At 42.7% G+C, this 25,585-nt stretch overlaps 2 protein-coding genes across 5 annotated transcripts in view; one reads left to right on the plus strand and one right to left on the minus strand.

The window, feature by feature from the left end:
- PGAM1 (phosphoglycerate mutase 1) overlaps positions 1 to 25,585 on the plus strand; it is a 1,080,404-nt gene that overhangs the window by 296,502 nt on the left and 758,317 nt on the right. The window lies entirely within an intron of this gene.
- Positions 1 to 25,585, minus strand: part of PIK3AP1 (phosphoinositide-3-kinase adaptor protein 1) — a 127,842-nt gene that overhangs the window by 96,513 nt on the left and 5,744 nt on the right. For 2 of the 4 annotated variants that reach the window (XM_050802882.1, XM_050802879.1), the window contains exons 2-3: positions 22,782 to 22,990; positions 20,995 to 21,411 (exon numbers count right to left, since the gene is read on the minus strand). In XM_050802882.1, the coding sequence (XP_050658839.1) occupies positions 20,995 to 21,411; positions 22,782 to 22,806 (442 nt within the window). In that variant the 5' untranslated portion in view covers positions 22,807 to 22,990. Of the gene's footprint in view, positions 1 to 20,994; positions 21,412 to 22,684; positions 22,991 to 25,585 lie in introns of all 4 variants that reach the window. The other 2 variants (XM_050802881.1, XM_050802880.1) reach the window with 2 other exon arrangements.

Genomic DNA, 25,585 nt, shown 5'->3' on the forward strand with positions numbered 1-25,585 from the left:
TAAGGCTCTTACCACATCCTGATGTTGAAGGTTCTTCTTTCACTGACTCAACATGACCTTCATAATTATTTTTCCCCACTATCCCACTCAGGCCACTTCTCAGCCCAAATGCAAACGCATCCTGTGCTTTCCTCTCCCTGTGCCTTGCCCATGGAGTTCCCTCGTCCTGGGATGTCTTTCCCTTTCATCCTTACCAATGCCCCTTAAAATCCAACCCTTTCTTTCAGTGCCATCCTCTCCATGAAGTTTCAACTGTCCACCCCATTGAAAGCCCTTTCTTATTTTGCAGATTCTATGTACATGCCAGTCCCACAGCAGGCAACTTCCACGCTTAGCAACTGAACTCATCCACTGAGTTCTCCGTCCTCCCTCTACCCCACAATCATGCACCATGTCCTGCTGGTCCTGTCTGCTTTTTACCCCTCCAAAGTGTTCCTCCTTCTCCTTTCCCACTGGCCCTGCTCAGCTCAGGCCTACAGCACCTCTCCCCTGAAAGAATGCAGCAGCCCCCTGCCCAGGCTACAGCCTCCAGCCCTGCCCGACACGGCCCTTCCGGTGTCAATGTTCTCCCTTAAATTTAGTAGAATTCTGTTCTCTGTTACTACTGTCCAGGAATCCTAATCTGCCCTCCAGGGCATCTTCAGACAACACTGTTCTTACTTCCGCATAAGAGTCCTTCACATGTTTGAAGGTAATTATCACCTTCAAACATGTTTTCTTCTTTAGGAAGACAGCAAAGTATAGAGGATGAAACTCTTGAGTTCAGTGCTGGAGGCCTGGGACTTTTGATTTTAACCAGTTGAGTATCCTTGGGCAGGTCATTTGACAATGCTGAGCCTCTGTGCCTCAGTTCCACCCCACCCCAAGTCTCGCTCTGTCACCCAGGCTGGAGAGAAGTGCAGTGGTGCAATCACAGTTCACTGTAGCCTTGACCTCCTGGGCTCAAGTAATCCTCCCACCTCAGCATCCTGAGTAGCTGGGACTATAGGTGTGCACCACCATGCCCAGCTAATTTTTTATTTTTTTGTAGAGATGGGATCTGACTATGTTTCCCTGGCTAGTCTTAGACTCCTGGGCTCAAACGACTCACCTTGGCTCCCAAAGTGCTGGGATTATAGGTGCTGGGATTGTGCCCAGCCCAAAAGTGCATACACTCCCAGTTCTTTCCTCTACTCCTCAGGCCCAGGTACGTTTCCAGATCGCTCATCTTCGCATTGCTTGATAAGAACAGCAAACTCCTTTTGGGAAAATCTTGACCCCTCCACATTCACCAAGTGGTGTGAATGGCAGCTGCCAAGTTTTTAGAAAGCCCAACTCCAGGCTACCAGAGTGGACCAATCATAGTCCTCTAAACTCCTGGCTACAGTTAATCAGCCTAGAGTAAGGCACCTGACCAATTAGATCCTACCCTGAGATTTTTAAATTTGGGGCCAGAGAGAATAAATACTGGTTCCTCCTTAGGCGTGGAGTTGGAAGATGTGAGGTATGGAAGCTCCTAGGGGCTGTAATTCTTCTTGGAGATGACTCATCAGAGAATGATGCCAATATTCGGAGACACAGAAATGAGAAGTGGAGAGGTAACCCCATGGAGTTCAAGTCCTTGGCTCCAGGTATCTCTGAGGACTAACTGCACCCCTTCCCTGCCCATAGCTTGCTTAATTCCTCTTTTTCCCAGATCGGAGTCCCCTCCTTCCAAGCAAACAAGCGCAAAGCAATACATTAACCTTTCAAAGCAGGCCTCACATGGAGATAGCTGTGGCTTGTCTGTACCTCCCGCAAACCCTCAAACTAACTCCCTACTCTCGCCACCTCCCACATACAGCTACTGCAGATGTGTAAATGGAGTTTGTGTATAATACAAGAAAGGATGTTATATCTTACTGTATGGCCACTGTTCCCAAGGGAAACTCAAGATGCGTCTTAGAGCAATTGTGCTCCTCGCTGATTCATACTGAGCATGTGGTCACCTCAGAACTTGAGCTCTTTTTCATGTGAACTGTGGAAGCCAAGCCTTTCCCTTTGCCATGCTATGACTGTAGAGTTGGGTTTTATTTTTATTTTTTTCTTGGAGCGGGGAGGTGGTGGGCAAGGCTTGGGACCTAATTGCAATAATTCAACACTTAACTTAGTCAAATGTTATACGTTGGACTGGGGCCAGTGTTCCAGCTCATCAAGATTGTTTTAACTCAGGATTCCATCACTGATGGCAGAATTTCCCAACTGGTCTACCAAATAGAATGAATTATAGATGTGCCAGGATATTCATTCCTTTCATTCTTTGCTTGGTGAAGTGAAGCTTAGGACACTTAACTCATGTTAGTGGCTCCTAACTCTTATCATTTTCTGAGTATTCCTATTTCAAGTTCCCATAGTTATGGTAACATTGGGAAGGTAAATGTTTTATAACATAAAATTATTTACTAACAAAAAAATGCTCATTAATGAAATCACTTCCTACTTAAACATCTCTGCTTGCTTAATCTTGATGCATATTTTCATCCAACAAGTCATATTTTTGTTTCTTAGTCTCTCCCAGATTTATGATTTCTCCACAATAAATTATGAATGTAATGTGATTTGGTTTTACAGGGTAATTCTAGATTTTGCAAAAGAGAAATTTTTTGAAGTTGATGAAAGTGATGTTGGAAAAGTATCACAAGTAAAGCTGCTGACAGTTGGAGAGGTTACCTACTGGACAGAAGAAAACCAATAGAGATGCTTTCTAATAATCAAAATCGAATAAGATTACATGGTGGTTAAGAGGAGGCCTTAAGAAAATTGTAAAAGTCAAATGTGTTGTGAATCATATTTCAATACCGCTGTTTTAAAAAGCCAAATGTGAACTAAGAAATGTTATGTTGTGTCTGGGCACAGTGGCTCACGCCTGTAATCCCAGCGCCTTGGGAGGCCAAGGCAGGCGGATCACAAGGTCAGGAGACAGAGACCATCCTGGCCAACATGGTGAAACCCCATCTCTACTGAAAATACAAAAATTAGCTGGGTGTGGTGGTGCATGTCTGTAATCCCAGCTACTTGGGAGGCTGAGGAAGCAGAATCCCTTGAATCAGGGAGTCGGAGGTTGTAGTGAGCCGAGATCATGCCACTGCACTCCAGCTGACTCTGACAGAGCAAGATTCCGTCTCAGGAAAAAAAAAAAAGAAATGTTATATTGTTTTAGCAAAAAATTATGTCATAAAAATGTACTCAACCCCTCCTGTACAAAACCTAACAACAATTGATTTAGTCCTTGTGGGGTTTTAGAATTAGCCTGTAAAAAGGGTATAGTGCAGTGGTAAAGCATTTGACTGCAGAATTAGCCTACAGCTGAAATTATAATCAAAACTGTGTTAATATAATAAATAAATTTATTTTCTTAATGTTTAGTTTTGTTTTTCAAAATAAAAGTCCAAATCAAAAATTTATTTTTGTATTTACTATGAAATTTTGACCCAAGCTTGATTGTATCCACCTTGAGTGAGCTTTTCCCAGGATCAGTTGTCATTAGATTATGAGGGCTTCCTAAACCTGCCTTGTTGCCACTCCTGCCATTGTTGCAGCTTTCATCCATTGCTCCTTGCCCTGTCCACTGTAGAAACACAGAAAAGGCCCTGCCCTCTACTCTTCCATGTGACAGGCCTTCAAAACTCTAATGATAGTTCTTGTGGCTCCAATAAAACTTCTTTTCTTTACAACAAGTTCACTTCTTTCAAGTATTTCTCATCTGACAGAATTTGAAATTCTCACATTCATTCTATTCAGTCATTCAACAATGTATTCAGGGCCTGCCATGTCAAGTACTGCTCTAGGCCCCAGGAACACAGCAGTGAGCAATCCCCCCAACTTCCCACCCCACCCTGCTCTTCTGAGGGAGGCTTCCATTCTGTTAAGGGGACAATAAACAACATGAGTGAATAAATGAGTGGATGGATGGATGGATGGACAGACAGATGGACGGATGGATGGATGGATAATTGGATGGATAGATGGAAAGATGAATAGTTGGAAAGATAGATGAGTGGATGGATGGATGGATGGATGGATGGATGGATGGATGGATGGATGGATGGACGGACGGATGATTTGCGTGTGCACTCCTCGGTCAGCCTGCCACTGAAATGTTGAATACTTCTCCAGATAAGCTGACAAATGCAGGGTAGAGGAAGAGCTTCTTCACTGATGCCAATACTTCTGTTCATAAACCTTCATGTAACACTTTCTTGGAAGCAACATTGCTCTGTTGACTCATGTCTTCAACTAAAGCCACCAGATCTTACATACGTTATTCTTAAAATACATATCCCTTTATCCTGTTCTTGTGCAACTGCTGGACTCTGTGCAGAATTCTATATTGATCTTTATTAATTTGCAATAGACTCACATTTAGAATGTAAAATCTGTAAACTGTGGGAACATATTAATATACGCACATCAGCATCACTGCTGTCTACAAACTTAAGAAGCCAAATGCTAATTTTAAAATTGAGTGCTTGAATAAAGCTACTCTAAAATTTTAGGTAGTCCTAATTACTACTCTGAAAAAATGACTGCCCTGCCTGAAAGCCATGGTTAACCTGGGCTCTAGGATACCATTAAATAGCCAAGCATATAGCATTTGCTATAATTACAAGCTGGGCCTTTTCTTCTCTTTTTCAAGATGTTTGCTCAGGGCACTCATTTTTTTCTTTAAAAGATGCTGTAAGGACCTATCAAAGAGGCCCCCATGATATCTCAGGTCTGCTTTCTGATTCAACGGGAGCATCCTTCATACCTCTGGATACTCCTGCCATTAAGTAATTAATAGGGTAACTGGCTGTTTAGTTTCCCTCTCCAGCTAGGACGCATAAACTTCACAAGGGCAGGGGGTGCATCTGACTTTTTCATCAAGTCTCCCCTGGATCTTGCACAGTGCTGCACCCATGGCAGTCACTCCAAAAACTCAATAAATGTTTGATGAATATAAACATAAATTTACAGTCTCATCTATGCGACTAACTGTGTAATATTGGGCAAGTCATCTAATCCCTCTGGGTTCTATTTTGTTCATTTTAAACTAAAGGGATTAGTCCAGATGACCCCAAAGTTCCCTTCCCTTCTCTTCCCTTCCCTTCCCTTTCCTTTCCTTCTGTCTCTCTCTCTCTCTCCTCCCTCCCTCCTTCCTTCCTTCCTTCCTTCCTTCCTTCCTTTTTTCCTTTTTTTTTAGACAGGATCTCCCTCTGTTGCCTAGGCTGGAGTGCAGCGGCACTGTCCTAGCTTGCTGAAGTCTTGGGTTCCTGGGCTCCAGTGATCCTCCCACCTCAGCCCCTCAAGTAGCTGGGTCCACAGGTGCATGCCACCACACCTAGATAATTATTTTATTTTATTTTTGTAGACATGGAGGTCTTGCTATATTGCCCAGGCTGGTCTCAAACTCCTGGGTTCAAGCAATCCTCCCGCCTCAGCCTCCCAAAGTACTGCACTTGACCCTTTTCTAATGTTCATATTCCATATTTCCATCTTGTTGACTCAATGGCTTCTTGTCTCTGTTTCCCCATCAAAGACTCTAAAGCTAGATTGTTTTGCAGAGTATGGGCAAGTTTTAATCACATGCATACCCTGGACCATGGGAAGGACTAGGGCAAAACACTGTTTAAAGGATTTCTATAACCTACAGGGACTCCTAATTCAAAGTGACTACAAAATAAAAATAAATATTTAGGCTGCCAAATAACTATACAGTTAATTCAGCATTACATTTTTCCAGAAAAAAATCTATAACACAAAAATGCGATCACAGTCAGAGACCTTTTCTGGCAACAAACCAAGGCTTTGAGCAAGGATATTCAGAAAAGTTTAAAAATGACTTTTACACTGTTGGTGGGATTGTAAACTAGTTCAACCATTATGGAAAACAGTATGGCGATTCCTCAAGGATCTAGAACTAGAAGTACCATATGACCCAGCCATCCCATTACTGGGTATATACCCAAAGGATTATAAATCATGCTGCTATAAAGACACATGCACACGTATGTTTATTGCAGCAATATTCACAATAGCAAAGACTTGGAATCAACCCAAACGTCCATCAGTGACAGACTGGATTAAGAAAATGTGGCACATATACACCGTGGAATACTATGCAGCCATAAAAAAGGATGAGTTTGTGTCCTTTGTAGGGACATGGATGCAGCTGGAAACCATCATTCTCAGCAAACTATCGCAAGAACAAAACCAAACACCGCATGTTCTCACTCATAGGTGGGAACTGAACAATGAGATCACTTGGACTCGGGAAGGGGAACATCACACACCGGGGCCTATCACGGGGAGTGGGGGAGGGGAGGGATGGCATTGGGAGTTATACTTGCTGTAAATGACGAGTTGATGGGTGCTGACGAGTTGATGGGTGCAGCACACCAACATGGCACAAGTATACATATGTAACAAACCTGCACGTTACGCACATGTACCCTAGAACTTAAAGTATAACAAAAAAAAAAGAATGTAAACTAAAAAAAAAAAAAGAAAGAAAAGAAAAGAAAAACCCTAGTTCAGAACAAGTTAACAGGTTGGTTCTGTTTAGAATACTAAATGCCAGATCCTGCAACAGAAATGTTTTCCCACATTTCACATGCTCAAAAAGCCGAGTCAACAGCTAGTGCTAGTATTATTCTATCTGCTAGTTATGATGAAAGTCCTTCCTATCTTATTGCAAGCTTTAACTACAACTATAGCCTCTAACATTAGCGGTAAAAAGAAACTTATTTTAGTCTAATTTAAAAGTAGAGCATTTTCATTTCATCATCAGCCTCCCCCGCTATTTCCTGTGTTATCAGATGTTGGAGAGTAAACCAGCAGTCTGTGAAACTGGCAAATTGGTAGACAAAATAGGCACATTCAACCAGCATTTTCTTAAATAAGAACCTAAGATGGTCTGACTTCTTAATGGTGATGGAGAAGATGCACATATTCAGAAGTTATAAACCCAGAAAAAAAAGTACCAAGGAATTCCCAAAATGACTAAGCCAATTCTAAAGGTTTCCTCCAAAACTCTATAGATTGCCTCACTTTTATGCTCTCCTTTAAAAAAAAGACACAGCCAATTTAATCTCTGCAGAGACAGACCTATGCATATCCCAAGGAACTAACAATTCCAATTGTTGACTAGCTCCTGGATTGGCATACTCAATTCTTTTGTGGGACAGGTTGCTGTATCTGGCACATTTTTAAGTATGGACACAGAAAAACACATGTGCTGTGTAGGCTCTTGTTTTGAACTTGAAGAGTAGTTTTCTGTTTAAAACACCCTATGTTACCGAAGACAAATTTGCTCCATGGAAATGGTTAACAATCCAAAGGGCATCAAGTCCCTACATAGGATGCTCATGGGAAGGACATCTTTTCTGCAACTGGGACATTCAAAATGGTCCCAAGAGTTAGGAAAACGGACAATAACTCATGAATATACTCACTCCTCCAGTCGTCATCCATCCAACCACCATTTACTAGGCATCTACCATACACAAAACATTGTCAGTAAGAGACCAGTATTGTTTTTCTAAATATAAACAGTGAAAATTTTAAAAGTCTCCCAATTTTTCCCCACAGAACAGGCAATTTTGATCAGTTACTGATTTTGTTCATTTTTATGTGTCTTAGAAAACCAACTGTCCTATTTAAGTCTAAATTTTACCAAACTGGCTGAAATTGAAATTTTTCTGCCCAGAATGAAGACCATATGACAAGCCTATTGTGGTTTCAATAACTTCTCCAATGGGCAGATCAAGAATCATTTAAGGCATTAAATCATCCTCTTTCCTGGGCCATCTCAGACCTCCCGTGGGTCATGTGAATGCCTGGTGGAAACCAACTGAAAAGCTGTGAAAACATCCTGTAATAACAGGGAAATGAACAAACCCATTCTGTAATGCATATTGACCCGCATTTCCTCTGCCCCCATTATCTAGCTATGAACCCACATGCATAAATCTTCATGCAGACCATAGTACATGTAAAATGTTAAATACATACATTCCTTCATACCCACACAGATAATGGTATAACGTGATACACTCCTAAGACTCAACTGGAGCTAATATCCATGAACAGAAAGTTATGATTAATGTATTTAAAGTTTCATTTAAAATTCTATTGAGAAGGATAATTTGTTAGCTAAAATGAATATACTACTATACCTTGATGGGATTTGGAAAAATTTTAGATAGAGACCCAGCAATGAAATACAAGGTATATAAAATCACACATAGTTGGAATTATGAAATTTCATGGCTATAAATGTCTGAGATGTCAACATGTTTTCCCCATAAGCATTTTAAAGAGAGCAAAAATAGACCCAGAGTGGCCAAGTGAATTGCCTCAGGTGGCTCAACCAGTTTCTGTAATCTGGAAATACACACTCTTATTCTCTTACTAATTGTCATAAAGAGTGTAGTAACCTAAGAAGACATCAGCCTAAATTTGACAAGAGTCAAAATATGACTCAGTGATAAGTTGCTGTTCTCTCTTTATAGGCATTAGCCCACCCCGAGTGAGTGATGGTGCAGTCATTACAGCAATAACACAAACCAATACCATGTTGCTTCCCCTTATCAGGTCACCCAAATGAAGCTGAGGAAAACATCCACCAAGTTTGTACACGCGAACTCAACTTGAAGCGCACCCTACTTGGATTATCTGAGTGCAAGCCCAGCATCTTCCCCTAGATTCTATTTTTCTCTTCAAAATTCCTAACTAAAAGTAAAACAGGCTGGGTGTGGTGACTCATGCCTGTAATCCCAACATTTTGGGAGGACAAGGAGAGGATTGCTTCAGCCCAGGAGTTCGAGACTAGCCTGGGCAACATAGTGAGAACCTATCTCTACAAAATAATTTTTTTTTTAATTAGCCAGGCATGGTGGTGCACACCTGTGGTCCCAGCTATTCAAGAGGCTGAGATGACAGGATCGCTTGAGCCTGGGAGGTTGAGGCTTCAGTGAGCTGTGATGGTGCCACTGCACTCTAGCCTGGGCAACAGAGCAAGACCCAGTCTCAAACAAACAACAAAAAGTAACACATGAACATAGAAAAATTAAAATACTGGAGAAATGTCTAAAACAAGAGGTTCAAAATGTCCTCCATCTACCCAAAGGTCACCACTATCAGCAGTTTTTTGTGTATCTTTCAGGAAAAAAAGTAATGCATATGCCAACATAGATATATTTCTTTTTAAATATACCTAAATCACATTATACCATATGCACTCTTCTTTATCTTAGTTTTTTTCTTTTTATAAATCCTGGCAGACTTTCCATAGCAACACAAAGAGAACTTCCTGGTTCTCTCTGAGGTCTGGGCGGTATTCATTGCATAGACGCAACAATAATCTATTTAATTGGGCCCAAGGCCAGACATTATTTTTTGAAGGGCAGACAAGCACCCGGGTTTGATTTTGTCTTCACAAAGGCTGCCAGGAGCTCTGTTTCATTAGTTCTGATGGTAAGCTGTCATTTCGAGGACAGAAACTCTATTGTTAATCAAAGCCAATTTTGTCTCAACTAACACTGTATTTCCGGAGCCTGGGAACACAGCTAAACAGGTGACAAAATATAGAAGGGAACAAAGAAGGGAGGAGTGGGAAGGAAAAACAAGAAAGAAGAAAGAAGAGGTCAGTAGTGAGGGAAAGAAAGAAAAAAATAGGCTGGACGCTGTGGCTCACGCCTGTAATTCCAGCACTTTGGGAGGCCGAGGCGGGTGGATCACCTGAGGTCAGGAGTTTGAGACCAGCCTGGCTAACATGGTAAAACCCGTATCTCTTCTAAAAATACAAAAAATAAAATAAAATAAGCTGGGCACAGTAGTGCACGCCTGTGACTCCAGCTAATAGGGAGGTTGAGGCAACAGAATTGCTAGAACCGAGGCGGAGGTTGTGGTGAGCAGAGATCATGCCACTGCACTCCAGCCTGGGTGATGGAGCAAGACTCCATCTCAAAATAAATAAATGAATAAATGAATAAATAAATAAAATAAGCACCTGGCAGATGCTCATTCAATACCTTTGGAATGACTGAATAAATGAATGAATGAAGAAACAAGAAGAGGTGTACTTTTAACACTTAAAATATTAAAATACTAGGCTGGGCGTGGTGGCTTACACATATAATCCTAGCACTTTGGGAGGCCGAGGTGGGTGGATCACCTGAGGTTGGGAGTTCAAGACCAGCCTGGCCAACATGGAGAAATCCCATCTCTACTAAAAAAAAACACAAAATTAGCCAGGTGTGGTGGCGCATGCCTGTAATCCCAGCTACTTGGGAGGCCGAGGCAGGAGAATTGCTTGAACCCAGGAGGTGGAGGTTGCAGTGAGCCAAGATAGTACCACTGCACTCCAGCCTGGGAAACAAGGGCAAAACTCTGTCTCAAAAAAAATTTTTTTTTAATTAAAATACTAACTGATATATGGCTCCTATTCTCTGAAAAGTAGACATTCTTTTTAGCTTCACTGTCCAATATGGTAGTCACTGGCTACATATGGCTACTGAACATTCGAAATCTCTGTTGTCTATAAAACACACACTAAATTTCAAATATGAAAGAAAGATGTAAAATATCTCAATAATTGTTATATTGCTTATATATCGATAAGAGAATATTTTAGATATATTATTACATAATATCATTAAAATTAATTTTACTTTTTTAAAATTACTGCAGCTGCTAAAAAATTTTAAATTTCACATATGGCCCACATTATACATTTATTGGATAGTGCTGGTTTTGAATGTAGATGCCATCATAGCAGTGACTGTGTCTTTCCTGCTCTAACTCAGCACCCAACACAGGGCCTTGAGAATAAAATAGATGCTCAATAAATAACCATCAGATGAACAGCTGGCTCTGATATCTACATAAGGCAATAACCAGGCCTTAGACTACAAGACAGGAGGCCCTCACCCAGATCCTAGCCCTAATGGAAAAGCATGTGAGTGACTTTGGGCAAGTCACTGAACCTGCCTGGGCCTTGTTTTTGTCATCTTTAAAATGGAAATAACATTAACATCTGCCTTATAGGGAAACTGCACAGGCCAAATGAAATAATGTTGATAAAAAAGTTTTGAAAGGGTAACACAGATGTCAGGTCCCTCCTGAATTCTACTATTCTCTTCTAGTAATAGTTCCAGGAGAAGTGAGATGCAAAAAATACTGAAACAACAGGGTAAGAAATTGACCGATAAAATTCCTACATCTGATGTTTCCATTCCAGCCTACATTAGAAAATTCAGACAGAGACAGGTGCAAACTTGAAATTCTCACACAAGCGGAAATTTCAGCATTCATGACTCCCTTTTCCCCACGGCTCACCAAACACAATTGACATAGGGACTCGCAGATACTTCTTTTGAGGGACTACGAAAGTGTAACGCAACAGGAGAAGGCCATCTCTGGATGGCTGCCGAAGCAGCAAGAGAGGCTGAGTTTACCACCCCAGCAGGAGCTCTTGGCTTTGCAGGAAAACTGTAATCCTGGGTGACTCTGAAGGCTCAGGGGAAAATTTCCATGGGCACAAAATCTATTGTAGGCATTAGTCCTCATTAACTATTCCAGGAGCAGCCAGCAGGCAGTGACCCACAGTTAAGAGTGTGAACAGCCCCTGATTCTGCAAGGCAGTTAGGGTATCAGGCAGGGGAAACCCCAGGTGACTCTTGGATAGGCTGTAGCTTTTTAGTGACATTGGAAGGAATTCACCATCCCAGCTGGGTATCTTCTTCCCCAAATCAAAAAGATCATTTCAAAAAGGAAGAGAAAAAGAAAGCGTCCTTCAGCAGGGGATATGTAAGGAGGATCCTGGAGGAGGCGATTGCAGAGTAGCTTAACCCACAGCAGAGAAAGAGCAAATCCAACAGCCCACGGCCACAAGGCAGCAGGACAGCAGCACCACAATCGTTGCTTTCAAGAGATCCAAGCCTAGACTTTCCCCTCAGTCCTGCAAGGTGCCCCATAAGCCCCAGAAGTCGCCCTTGACTTACCATCTACGAGGCTACCCCACCGAGCAGAGCACAGCAACTTCCCCTTTGCTCAGAGGGTCTGACTCCCTTCTCTTCTCTCGGGGCTGCTGCCTGTGACGTGCCAAGGCCAAGCTCTGAGCCCCTTGGGACTACTGTGTCATGACCTGCCCATAACCGTCCATAATAGCCTGTAACAGACCACAGGGCCCGAGCTATCGCAGGCTCCTGTGACCCAAAACCCAAAGGACAAGACACCAGGCATGGAGCAAAGCTCAAAGCTGGGCTGCACAGCAGAACCCACCTGAAGGCTTTTTGAAATTCTTATTCCCAGGACAAACCTCTAGAGATTCCTCTTCAGTAGGCCTAGGGTGGGGCCCAGGTACCCACATTCTAAACATAGTGCGGGGAAATTGCCAATGCTCAGCCTGACTCGGGAATTTGTGGCCTGGAGCACTCGGGGAAGCTTCATTTTCTCTGATCCTTTCTCTTCCTTGAGCTTTCTTCATTCTTTGTCCCAGTGTGGAAGAGGAAGGTGGTGAGGGAAGACTTAGGGGAGAAGCAAGGCAAAGTGTAAGCTTTCTAGGCCCAAAGGCCCTGTGTTCCACAGTGAGTTCCAGTGCTTACCCCAGTCATTTAACCTCTCTGAACCTTAGTTTTCTCATCTGTAAAATGGTGCTGAAACCATCTGTGCACTCGGGGTTGTGGCAGGAATAAATACATGTAAAACACCTGATGCATTACACAGGGTAACTGTCATAAAAAGCATTCATCTTCTTATGAACTCTTTCCCTGAGGGGAGGAGGGTACAAGTTCTCCATACGACTAACTTTGCAAGAGAAACTGCAAATGTAAACAACAGACTGAACCAAGCATAAAGGGAAGAAAATAAAATAAACAGCAGTAAGGAAGGCGGTAGATTCAGGCTGCATGGGGGAGAGTGGGGAGATGCTGAGAGCAGGCTTGCAACCCTGTCTCTGGGGGCTCTATAGCAGTATGATCCAGAGGAAATTAACAGAGATTCACAAAGATTTAGGCATGAAGCTGTATGAATATTTATTGCAATATTATTTATAAAAGGGGAAAATTTCAGGAAAAATTTTCTTTTTAAATTTAAGAAAAGTTACACAACGGAATATTTTCAGCTATAAGAAAGAAGAAAATCTTGCCATTTGTGACCATGTGGATGAACCTGGAGGACATTACGCAAAGTGAAATAACCCAGACACAGGAAGGCAAATACAGTATGATCTCACTTATATGTGGAATCCAAAAAAGTCGAACTCACAGAAGCAGAGAATACGACAGTGTTTACCAGGGACGGGGCAAAGAGGGGGACTGAGGAGATGCTGGTCAAAGAGTTAAACTTTCAGTTTTAAGATTAATAAACTCAGGCCAGGTGCGGTGGCTCATGCCTATAATCCAAGCACTTTGGGAGGCCAAGGCAGGAGGATCATGAGGTCAAGAGATCAAGACCATTCTGACCAACATGGCGAAACCCCATCTCTACTAAAAATACAAAAATTAGCTGGGCATGTTGGCACGTGCCTGTAGTCCCAGCTACTCAGGAGGCTGAGGCAGAAGAATCGCTTGAACCCAGGAGGTGGAGGTTGCAGTGAGCCGAGATCACACCACTGCACTCCAGCCTGAGGACAGAGCAAGACTCCGTCTCAAAAAAAAAAAAAAAAAAGGCCAGGCGCGGTAGCTCATGCCTGTAATCCCAGCACTTTGGGAGGCCGAGGTGGGCAGATTATGAGGTCAGGAGATCGAGACCATCCTGGCTAACAAGGTGAAACCCCATCTTCTACTAAAAAAAATACAAAAACTTAGCTGGGTGTGGTGGTGGGCGCCTGTAGTCCTGGCTACTCAGGAGGCTGAGGCAGGAGAATGGCGTGAACCTGGAAGGCAGAGCTTGCAGTGAGCGGAGATCGTGCCACTGCACTCCAGCCTGGGCAGCAGAACGAGACTCCGTGTCAAAAAAAAAAAAAAAAAAGAATAAACTCTGAGAATCTAATGTCCAGCATGGTGATTATAGTTAATAATACCACATTTTTTACTTGAAATTTGCTAAGACTAGACTTTAAGTGTTCTCACCACACACACACACACACACACACACACACACACACAATGGTAACTATGTGTGCTGATGTATGTGTTAATTAATTTGATTGTGATAATCATTTCACGAAGTATATGTATAAAAAATCACTTTGTATACCTTGAATATATACAATTTTTTGAATATATACACAGTTTTTATTTGTCAATTATACCTCAATAAAACTAGAAAACAATTAATTAATTAATTAGTTAATTTAAGAAAACATTTTGGAATCCATTTGATTAGCTGAAAGCAGTTTTAAATATTCCTTTATTTTTCTTTTTCTTTGAGACAGGGTCTCGCTCTGTCTCCCAGGCTGGAGTGGAGTGCCACAATCACAGCTCACAGCAGCCTCGACCTCCTGGGCTCAAGCAGTCCTCCCACCTCAGCCTCTCCGGTAGCTGGGATCACAGGCACAGTCCACCACATCCAGCTAATTTTTGTATTTTTTGTAGAGATAGGGTTTCCGCCACATTGCCCAGGCGGGTCTTGAACTCCTGGCCTCAAGCAATCTGTTCCCCTCAGTCTCCCAAAGTGTTAGAATTACAGTTGTGAGACACTGCACCCAGCCCTTATTTTTTCTTTTAAACTGTAGTTTAATATTCAGACTAGAACATTAATATCAACAAAGGAAGGACAGATGTAGACATATAGATATATTCCTCTAAATTTTTCCCATGGAAATCAAAGGCAAAATATATGACACTTGTGGGTATCATGAGAGCTTCTGAAACACAATGGGAATGGAGAGGGAGGGGTGAGGCAAAGAGAAAATAATGCATATAAAGAAGCAGACAAGATCTCCATTGTAATACTATTAATAAATAATATTGGGAGAATTCAGCTTAATGCTTCCCTGCACCCTCAACACACACACACATACACACACACACATCACACGAATGAGAACTTTTGCAAAAACACTGAATATCACCCACAGAGTCCTTTCCCACACAGTCTAACACAATCTATTTTTATATTCCATTGAGATTTGAAGCAAAGAATACAGCTCCAGTAAAAAGAGGAAATAATTTCTGTGCTGTACCTGGGGTTTTCTCACTTCCTTATTTTAAAATAATCCTCCAGCTAGTCCAAAAAATTCAGATCAACAGTCCAGTCTTCTATGCAGACATTTTGGAACTAAACCGAATCAGTTAAAAAGGTTCTCGGTAATTTGCCATCTTCTTAGAAAACTTACAATGTATATTACAGCGCTGGAGGCTGGAAGAAACCTTCCAAATCATCTGATCCAACCCCATCATTTTACAGATGAAGAACTTGGGAAATAAACTGGCTGATCCAACACACTGAAGACTCTAATTAAAACATCTGCTTAATTTTAAGGTGGCTGACAAATTTGGAGAGTGGGGTGGGAAATAAAACCTCCAAAACATATTTTAGTAGTAATTTTGATCAAGGGGTTTATTAAATGAAGAAAGAGTAAAGATTGTGATCCCAGGAGCACCCCATCCCAACAACTAGAAACCTGAGAGACTGAAAACTGCCAGAGTGAATGCACAGAATCTATGAGCAGGGGCAAAGGAAGAGAATGCAGGAGCTCCACCCTGAAGTCTGATGGCTTAAGCACCAAACACTGGCCTAATTTTATACCTAATGGATGGGTGTCCAGGAGTTGCCCTGATGTGATGGTGCCTCCATTTCCAGAGAAGTGGAGATTTGAGAAAATACTTCCCATGTGACAGAGGTACCTGACCATTGACCTGACAAAAGAAAGGTGGCTTAGACCCCTTGTTGGTACTCAGTGGTACCTGGACCAGCAGCATCAACATCACCTGCGAGCTTGTTTGAAATGCAGAATCTGGCTGGGCACAGTGGCTCACGCCTGTAATCCCAACACTTTGTGAGGCTGAGGCAGGCAGATCACTTGAGGTCAGGAGTTCAAGACCAGCCTGGCCAACATGGTGAAACCCCATCGCTACTAAAAATACAAAAATCAGCCAGGCATGGTGGCGCATGACTGTAATCCCATCTACTCAGGAGGCTGAGGCAGGAGAATTGCTTGAACCCAGGGAGGCAGAGGTGGCAGTGAGCTGAGATTGCGCCACTGCATTCCAGCCTGGGTGACAGAGCGAGACTCTATCTCAAAAAGAAAAAAATAGAAAGAAATGCAGAATCTTGGCCCCACCCAAGGAGTCAGTGTATGCATATTTACAAGATCCCCAGGTCCTTCTGTGCACATTAAAATTTGAGAAGCATTGTTTAGCTAGCATAGCAGCAAAAGAAAGTATAATTGACTACCTGTAATCTAAGTTTCAAGAATAAAATAACCGCCTCTACTCTATTACCCACTCCACTCTCTTTAATCTTTAAGCTTTACTTTAAATGGTCTAAAATTTAGCCTAAATTTTAAATGGTCTTAGTGAATATCTCATTAAATAGTCCTTTTTATCAAAAGGTATCTCAAAGTTAAGAAAAATATACATATAGACATGTAAATAGGGACTTTTATCATTTTAAAGGGTTACATAAATTATAAATTGAGGTATTTTTCCTGCTATTTACTGCTGGGGTCTGAGTAGCAACATGACCAGTATTTCTTCAGTTGGGAGTCAAAAACCTCAGGTATACCAGGTAAAGGAGGAAAACTGAATTCAGAAGAGAAATGTGTTCCTGGTGAAAAGGGGAACTTCTTGTAAGGGAACGTTATGATCAAAAGGCTGTAAAGGTCACATGGCCCAACCCTGGTCCCAAAGCTAAATCCCTTTACAGCACATCTGCAGTATCTGCTCCCTTACTCCTGGAAATGTGGTGCTTACCACCTTCGAAGGCAACCCATTCCACCTTCACACAGCTCTAATAATTAGAAAGTTTTTCCTAAAATTTGTCTCCCCATAGGTTTCAATAGCCCTACAATCAATAACTCCACAATTATTGTCTCTACTATTAGTTCATCCCCATTATCAATTATCCATTGCACTTCTCTCTTTTTTTTTTTTTTTGAGAAAGGGTGTCACTCTGTTGATCCCCAGGCTGGAGTGCAGTGGCTCAATCACAGCTCACTGCAGCCTCAACCTCCCAGGCTCAGGTGATCCTCCCACCTCAGCCTCCCAAGTAGCTAGGACTACAGGTGCACACCACCATGCCCAGCTAATTTTTGTATTTTTTTGTAGAGATGGGGTTTTGCCATGTTGTCCAGGCTGGTCTCAAACTTCTAAGCTCCACAAAAATCCTTCTGCTCCAGCCCCTCAAAGTGCTGGGATTACATGCTTGAGCCACTAAGAAAATGCCCAGGCAATTTCTTTTTTTTTTTTTTTTTTTTTTTTTTTTTTTTTTTTTGAGACGGAGTCTCGCTCTGTCGCCCAGGCTGGAGTGCAGTGGCCGGATCTCGGCTCACTGCAAGCTCCGCCTCCCGGGTTCACGCCATTCTCCTGCCTCAGCCTCCTGAGTAGCTGGGACTACAGGCGCCCGCCACCGCGCCCGGCCAATTTTTTTTTGTATTTTTAGTAGAGACGGGGTTTCACCGTGGTCTCGATCTCCTGACCTTGTGATCCGCCCGCCTCGGCCTCCCAAAGTGCTGGGATTACAGGCGTGAGCCACCGCGCCCGGCCTCCAGGCAATTTCTTATTGGGATTTTTTTTTAAACACAGAAAGTCAAAGAAACAAGTTTCATGTATTTATTTCTCATGGGACTGGGCAACTGGTGGTAGTAACATATATGAAAATATTAACTTTTGCTTTTATTTTGAGGTGCCTTAGGAAAACCTCATCATGCAAGAAGGGTATTTTTAAAAGATGGGTTATCACAAGTTATAGGAAACGTACCTAAGGACACAATTATCCCAGAAATGTAGTTTAGGGAGAGTACTGTTTTTAGACACCATTCTAACCCTAAGCTTCCTAGGAGACAAAGCAGGTATGAAAAGGGGCAAGAAGGTCATACTTCAAAGATATTTAAGATTTTCTGGCCTAGGTGAATCAGATTTTTAGCCCGGGAAGTGTCTTACATCAATTCTAAATCTGCCACGTACAGAAAGGGAAGCTGGAACTCAAAGAGGCAAAATGACTTGCTCAGTATTAGGCATCTGGTTAGCAGCAGAGCCGGGGTGATACAGTGTCCCTAACCCTGGTCAATGTTCTTTTTTCTACACTGCCAGACTCTGAGTATCAGGTTTGCTAAGAAAGCTTGTCCAGCAAAACAAATCAAGAATATGGCATCAGAGTCAAGGCCAACCAAGGGCCATGGCTCTGGAATACCCAAAAAGCAAACCCAAACCATCCTAGCACCAATAGAGATCCTGAATCCCCAAATTCACAAGCCTAATACCAGATAAGAAAGTTATATTGGGGCTATAAGCCTTCCTTCTTCCTCTTACCTATAATTCCATTTGTCCCTATATCCACTGATTCTGAACTGCAAAGATATCCCACTAAGCAGCTTATTTTAATCTCCCATTAAAATAATCTCTTTCCGATGAGAAGTTCCTGCTCTCAGAATAGGAACACTCCGTGAATTAGTTCACTCCTTCCGAGACACTTGAAGCTAAAGGCTCATAGCATACTGAACTAGAGTCTTTGGTAAAAAGTGAAATACTAGAAGAGATCAATTTATCCAGGCATTGAATCACTGGACACATCCAAACAATATTAAAATAATCCTTTTTACTATCTACTTCAAAAAAATAACACTACTGTAATTTTTTTTTTTTTTTTTTTTTTTTTTTGAGACAGAGTCTTGCTCTGTTGCCCAGGCTGGAGCACATTGGCACAATCTCGGCTCACTGCAACCTCCACCTCCCAGGTTCAAGTGATTCTTCTGCCTCAGCCTCCTGAGTAGCTGGGACTACAGGCGTGCACCACCACAACCAGCTAATTTCTGTATTTTTTTAGTAGAGACAGAGTTTCACCATACTGGCCAGGCTGGTCTCGAACTCCCGACCTCATGATCCACCTGCCTCAGCCTCCCAAATTGCTGGGATTACAGGCATGCGCCACCACAACCAGCCACACTACTGTAATATTTTAAAGAGCAATCTGTTACAGCATACAGTGTGAGATGCCCAGTCAGCGGCAATACATCCATGGTGGGTTCCGGGGGCTGGCCTGTGAGATCCTAATGGACTGTTGCAGTGACAAACTCATCCACAGAAACAACCAGCTGTGTCTTAGTTTTCTGTATGTTAGGGCAGATCACAATTCCTTCAAAGTAATGAAAGACAATCATGCAAAAATGAATTATATGCTTTTTCCATCATTGCCTTTCTAAAGTAATGATAAGCAAACCCTAGAAAAAGTACTAATCCAGGTCCCAGGATTTCAAGTGAGACATGTCTTATATTCACACCAGTGATTTATGTTACAAAATTAGATGGAATCTTACTTTGTTAAAAGATGTGGTCATATTCATTGGTTTAGAGTAGGCAATTCCAGGGACAAAAGCACCTAGGAAGTTACATTAGCTTTTTAAGGTCACTGAAAATTAGTAAATTCTTGATTTAGTTTATCAGATGGCATAGGGGTGGGTGAGACAAATTAATGCCCAAGTCACACCAGGGATAACTGAGGCACAGTTAAATCAGGGCCATAATTTTCCAGGCTTCTTTGCTGGCGTCAGGTATATAAGATCCTGGGTGGCAATAGAATAGAATATAAACGTATAGCCAACTCATAGCCCATAGTGAGGCAAAAATAGAAAACAAAAAGAGGCCGGGTGTGGTGGCTGATGCCTGTAATCACAGCACTTTGGGAGGCTGAGGCAGGTGGATCACCTGAGATCAGGAGTTTGAGACAAGCCTGACCAACATGGTAAAATCTCATCTCTACTAAAAATACAAAAATTAGGCAGTGTGGTGGTGGGCACCTGTAATCCCAGCTACTCAGGAGGCTGAGAGAGGAGAATCACTTGAAATCGGGAGGTGGAGGTTGCAGTGAGCCGAGATCGCGCCACTGCACTCCATCCTGGGCGTCAGAGCAAGGCTCTGTCTCAAAAAAAAAAAAAAAAAGCAAAAAGAGGAAGAAAAGCTGTGACATGTGTCCATCCCAGAGCACGTCTTCTGTTATTGTTAATCAGAGTGTGTGTCACACTTCCTGGGGCCACTGAAGTCACTAACCCTCACAGAAAGGATCGGAATTTTCCTACTCTAAAAGGAGAAACAGGGCAAAATATAGAAGCTAGGCTGATGGGAAATAGAGAAGAGGGTTATTTCTCTATAACCATGTTATCTAAAAAAAACAATGCCTTGGCCAGGCACGGTGGCTCATACCTGTAAGCCCAGCACTTTCAGAGGCTGAGGTGGGTGGATCATTTGATATCAGGAGTTCAAGATCAGCCTGACCAACATGATAAAACCCTGTCTCTACTATAAATACAAAAAAATTAGCCAGGCATGGTGGCACACACCTGTAATCCCAGCTACTCAGGAGGCTAAGGCAGGAGAATCGTTTGAACCTGGGAGGCAGAGGTTGCAGTCCGCTGAGATCGCACCATTGCACTCCAGCCTGGGTGACAGAGAGAGACTCAGTCTCAAAAAAAAAAAAAAAACTTTTTTGACAAAAATGTGAAGGTCGCATGATGATAAAATGGAAGTAACATGCAAGCAGGAGAGTGAACAGTCTCATTCCTCACACCAACAGCAAACTAAGTCTCTGCCTCCCACCCCCACTACTTTCTAGGCTGGAACTCTGTCCTGTGTCTTCCAAGGTATAGAAAATTCTAGAAAGAAGGCTTTTGCCCTAGTACAGAAGACAAGGGACAGTGTCCTCTTCCTCTCCTGATAGTGCAGGAGACCTGTCCTGCCCCTACCCCACCCCAGGAATAGGCTGCTCTAAACCCATAAATATGACCAGGTCTCTTAACATACTGAGATCCCTGCTCATTTTGGAATATAAACTTACACCTAGCACCTGGATTAATAAGTCTTCTAGGGCTTGCTTATCTTTAGAAGAAAAGCTTACCTTCGGAAATGGCTTTTTTCACAGCTGCCACGTAGGTCTCTGGCTCATCGTCACAGGTGAGCTCCTGCCAGTGGGCCCAATCTGGAAAGAAGTCTAGGAACTCCTCGCTGTCCCGCACGCCGCAGAGCAGCCTGACCACGCGGTGCGGAGGATGGAAGGCTCTCTGCAGCAGGGGCAGCAAGGCCGGCTGGTGGAAGTGCTGCACCAGCTCCGCGGACAGCAGCACAACGACACAGCGGGTGCTGAGGAAAAGGCTTAGGTCCTCTGCCGAGAAGGAGGCTTCGGGGCCCAGCCTGTGAGTCAGTATCTTCTGGCTGCAGACTTGCCGACTGGACAGGAACAGGGTCTGCAGATACTGGCACCATTCTTCGGCATCCGGGCTGTAGATGATGAGGATGTCGCACCCTCTGGGCACCCCTGAGCAAGAATGAGGCACAGAAGCATGTTAGCACACCTGCCCTTCTAGGTGGCTCCCCAGAACCTGCAAAGGTAGAGCATCCAGACGCCAGGTCTGGCACCCACAATCTGTCATGGTGTGCCTCCAGCACACCAGCACACCTCACTCACTCATTTCTTTCCCCATTTACAGTCTGTGTTCCAATCATACCAGACTCCTTGTCTTAGACCAAACATACCACACTGTTTTATCTATTTCTTATTTATTTATTTAGAGACTGAGTCTTGCTCTATCACCCAGGCTGGAATGCAGTGGCCCAATCTCAGCTCACTGCAACCTCTGCCTCCCAGGTTCAAGTGATTCTCCTGCCTCATCCTCCCAAGTAACTGGGATTACAGGTGCCCACCACCACTCCAGGCTAATTTTTGTATTTTTAGTAGAGATGGGGTTTCACTATGCTGGCCAGGCTTGTCTTGAACTTCTGACCTCAAGTGATCCACACATCCCCGCCTCCCAAAGTGCTGGGATTATACGCGTGAGCCACCAGGCCCGACCCCATACTGTTTTAGATCCTTGCACGAGTTATTGCTTCTGCCTGGCATGCACTTTCCCCCTACACCTAATGCAGTATGAGATTATAACAATAACAATAATAATAAATAATAATAACCCCAACAGCAAACACTTATATAGAGGTTACTATGTTCCAGGCACTCTTCCAAGCACATTGCCTACTAAACTCATTACATCTTCACAGCAACTTTAGAAGGTAGGTTATTATTGGTCCATTCTTTAAAAAAAATGAGAAACCTGAGGTGTGGCAGGTTAAGTAACTTGCCCAAGATTCACAGTGGCCAAGCAAGGATTTGAGTTAAATTAGATATTTCACATAAACTGCTAAGCATAGTGCTTGTCATGTAGAAAACCCTCAGGAATTGGTAGCTGGTGTCATTATCCTCACATGAATATAAATAATGTATAATATTAAAGTGCACGGTAGTTGTGGTTGAATTAATGCTGTGACCTCCACAATACAATCTGCAAGGTGTCCCTAACCACACCTGGCCCATAACATAGGCTTTCTTCCTCTAACAAAGCATAAATGCCAAAAAGAGAGTCAAAACGGGCTCTCAGGAATCACTTGGCCCAAACTCCTCGTTTACAGATGAAAGAAACACTTCATCTAGGAAGGTTAAGGGACTTGCTCAACTTCACACTCTAGATTATTGGCAGAGCCAGAACTGATGCTCAGGTTGTTCCCTGGTTTCCCGTCCAGCCTCCTTCCCAACTCACCTGCACCACCCATCAGGAACTATGCCAAGAATCTTACGAGTAATAAGTCATAGCTTCCAATTACCAAAGTTCAAAGAAGCTTGGCTCTTAACATAACTGTTACCACTGTTTTGGCTCATCATCTCTCCATGAATTCAACAAACTGTTCTGTGCGTGGTTTGGAAGAGGTGAGCATAAACTGTCCATACGACACAACAGGGAACTCAGAGAAGGAAGCTGGTCACATTTTATGAAGGTTGGGAACCATCTAAGTTGTAGACTAAAACAATTAAACGCTAGGCCTGGGCCGCATTTCGTTGATGTTTCCTGTTGAAAAGGACAAAGGCAGGACTTAGGCAAGACCTTAAGGCTCTGAAAAGATCATAGGATGAATCCTCTTTCCTGCCCCCATCCAACCCACCACTATATTCAAACCAAAAAGCAACATGTACAATGCAAGCCCAACATAGTTCTGATTTCCCCCAGGATGATATTACCAAATTTTGAAAAATAGCAAATAAAACGAATGTTTGCAGTTTCATTCTTTTTTCAGCCCCCCTGGTTTTCTGGAGCCCTACTCCAGTGCTAATATAGAGCCCAGTAGCCTTCTCAGCAGGAGCAAGCTGATCAACCTGAGAGTATTTTTGAAGGGAAGGTGTACAAATCTTTTAAAAAGTCAATCTTAGACAAACAGTGTGGAACTGGAGAAAACCAGTCAGCAATTCTGATGATGACCTGGACATTCGTGGTTCTACAGAGAACTCAATTGTGATCACGGTCTGTTCCCTCAATTGTGAATATAATGGTCATTTTCAGGAATGCTTACCCTGATTCCAAAGCTTACACAGATTAAGGACAAAAATTTAATGCCCCAGTGCTGCAGCCTTCCATAAAAATAAATAAATAAATAAATAAATAAAAATATTTGCTGTTTGGATCTTTTTTTTTCTGTGTAGAATATTTCTTTACATCTCAATGGAAAAATAATTTCAAGACTATAGAAGGTATAACATTGGCAAAGCTACATAACTATACAGTTGACACTGAGAAGCAGAGTTAAAGTATCAGAATATTTTTACCTTATTTCTGTCCTTCCTTCGTATGTGGCTGGTTTATCTTAAGAGGCAAACGTTCTTCTAAGTGTGAAGTGTTACTGCAGATGTGTGTGCATGGGCACGAGCCATCAGGTAGGAAACATGCAAGACTTTACACTTCATTATAATATTAAGGATGCAATGCTAGTGATGCTGTGCAAGGAGCCTGGAGCATTTTGTAAAAATGCAAAAGTGAAAAAGGGTGGCCACCAGCTTCCTCCACATACATACGCGTATCAAGTCAACAATTTGTGCAATAGACAGAAGGAGAATAAAATCTCAGGAAGGGATGGTTGTGGTCCCATATACTAGTGATGAAGAAACCATAAGTAGTGTTTTCAATAGGGTTGGCAAGTGATGGCAAAATGAAGAAGAGAGAAGAAAAAAATTTCCTAAGCACAAGTAGAACCCTTAAGAAGGCAGCTTGGGGCCAGGCCCAGTGGCTCATGACTAATCCAATCACTTTGGGAGGCCAGGGCAGGTAGGTTGCTTGAGCTCAGGAGTTTGAGACCAGCCTGGGCAACATGGTGAAACCCTGTCTCTACAAGAAATGCAAAAATTAGCCAGGCATGGTGGTGTGCTCCTATAGTCCCAGCTACTCAGGAGACTGAGGTAGGAGGATTGCTTGAGCCTCAGAGGCAGCTTGGGTTTGGGGTACTGACTGACTTAGTAGAAAAGCAACAACTTTACACTGTTCTAAAGACCACATGGCCATGAGTGATTACTCCAATTTTATGAGAAGAATTTAGTGACCCAAAAGTAAGTGAACATTTTTTAAATAACAAACTCTAGGGCCACTGAGGGAATGGGTAATCATTTCCCCCTGGATCCTGCCTCCCCAGTTAACAGTAGATCCTGCTCCTCTGTTAACAGCACATCATAATACTTGCTGTTTATTAAAGACTCCAAGTCAAGGGCTGGCCACGGTGGCTCACACCTGTAATCCCAGCACTTTGGGAGGCCGAGGCAGGCAGATCACCTGAGGTTGGGAGTTTGAGACCAGCCTGACCAATATGATGAAACCCCATCTCTACTGAAAATACAAAAATTAGCTAAGCATGGTGGCATGTGCCTGTAATTCCAGCTACTAGGGAAGCTGAGACAGAAGAATCGCTTGAACCCGGGAGGCGGAGGTTGCAGTGAGCCGAGATCGTGCCATTGCACTCCAGCCTGGGTAACAAGAGTGAAACTCCATCTCAAAAAAAAAAAAAAAAAAAGACTCTAAGTCATCAAGAAAAGCTTAAATTGTGATTCAGCTCTGTTTCCTGAGCACTGACCATGTGTTAGTCACTCTGCTAAGCATCTCATGTACATTCTCTCATTTAATCCTCAGAACAATCCACAAAGTATATGTTATCAAAAAGCCCCATTTTACAGACACAGACATTAACACTCGTTGAAGATTTGCTGCTACTGCTGCCCAAGCACACACAGTTAGTGCCAGAGCAGGGATCTGACTCCAAAGTCCATGCTCTTAATCTCTAACTTGCACCCAATTTAAAAAGTCAAGGAAATACAGAATATAGTTTAAGAAATACAGTTAATAAAACACATCTAGTGCCATGGGTTTCTCATACCATTCTCCAACAAAAGGATTCAGGATTCCTTAGAGAAATGATGGATTCTAAGAATGAGTCTAGGATTAAATATTTCCTGGGGCAGGAAATAGTCAATATGAGCCTGGAGCATCTTGTAGCGCCAGAAAGTAACAACTGCTCAAACAAAAATTCAATGACAGGCATACGTCAAAGGAACACATGAGTCAACTCAAAGCGCCCAGTGGCAAAAGCTGGAACCATTTGAGCAACAAAATAAATAAAATAATATT

The sequence above is a fragment of the Macaca thibetana genome, chromosome 9 (genome assembly GCF_024542745.1).
Source record: "Macaca thibetana thibetana isolate TM-01 chromosome 9, ASM2454274v1, whole genome shotgun sequence".
NCBI lineage: Eukaryota > Metazoa > Chordata > Mammalia > Primates > Cercopithecidae > Macaca > Macaca thibetana.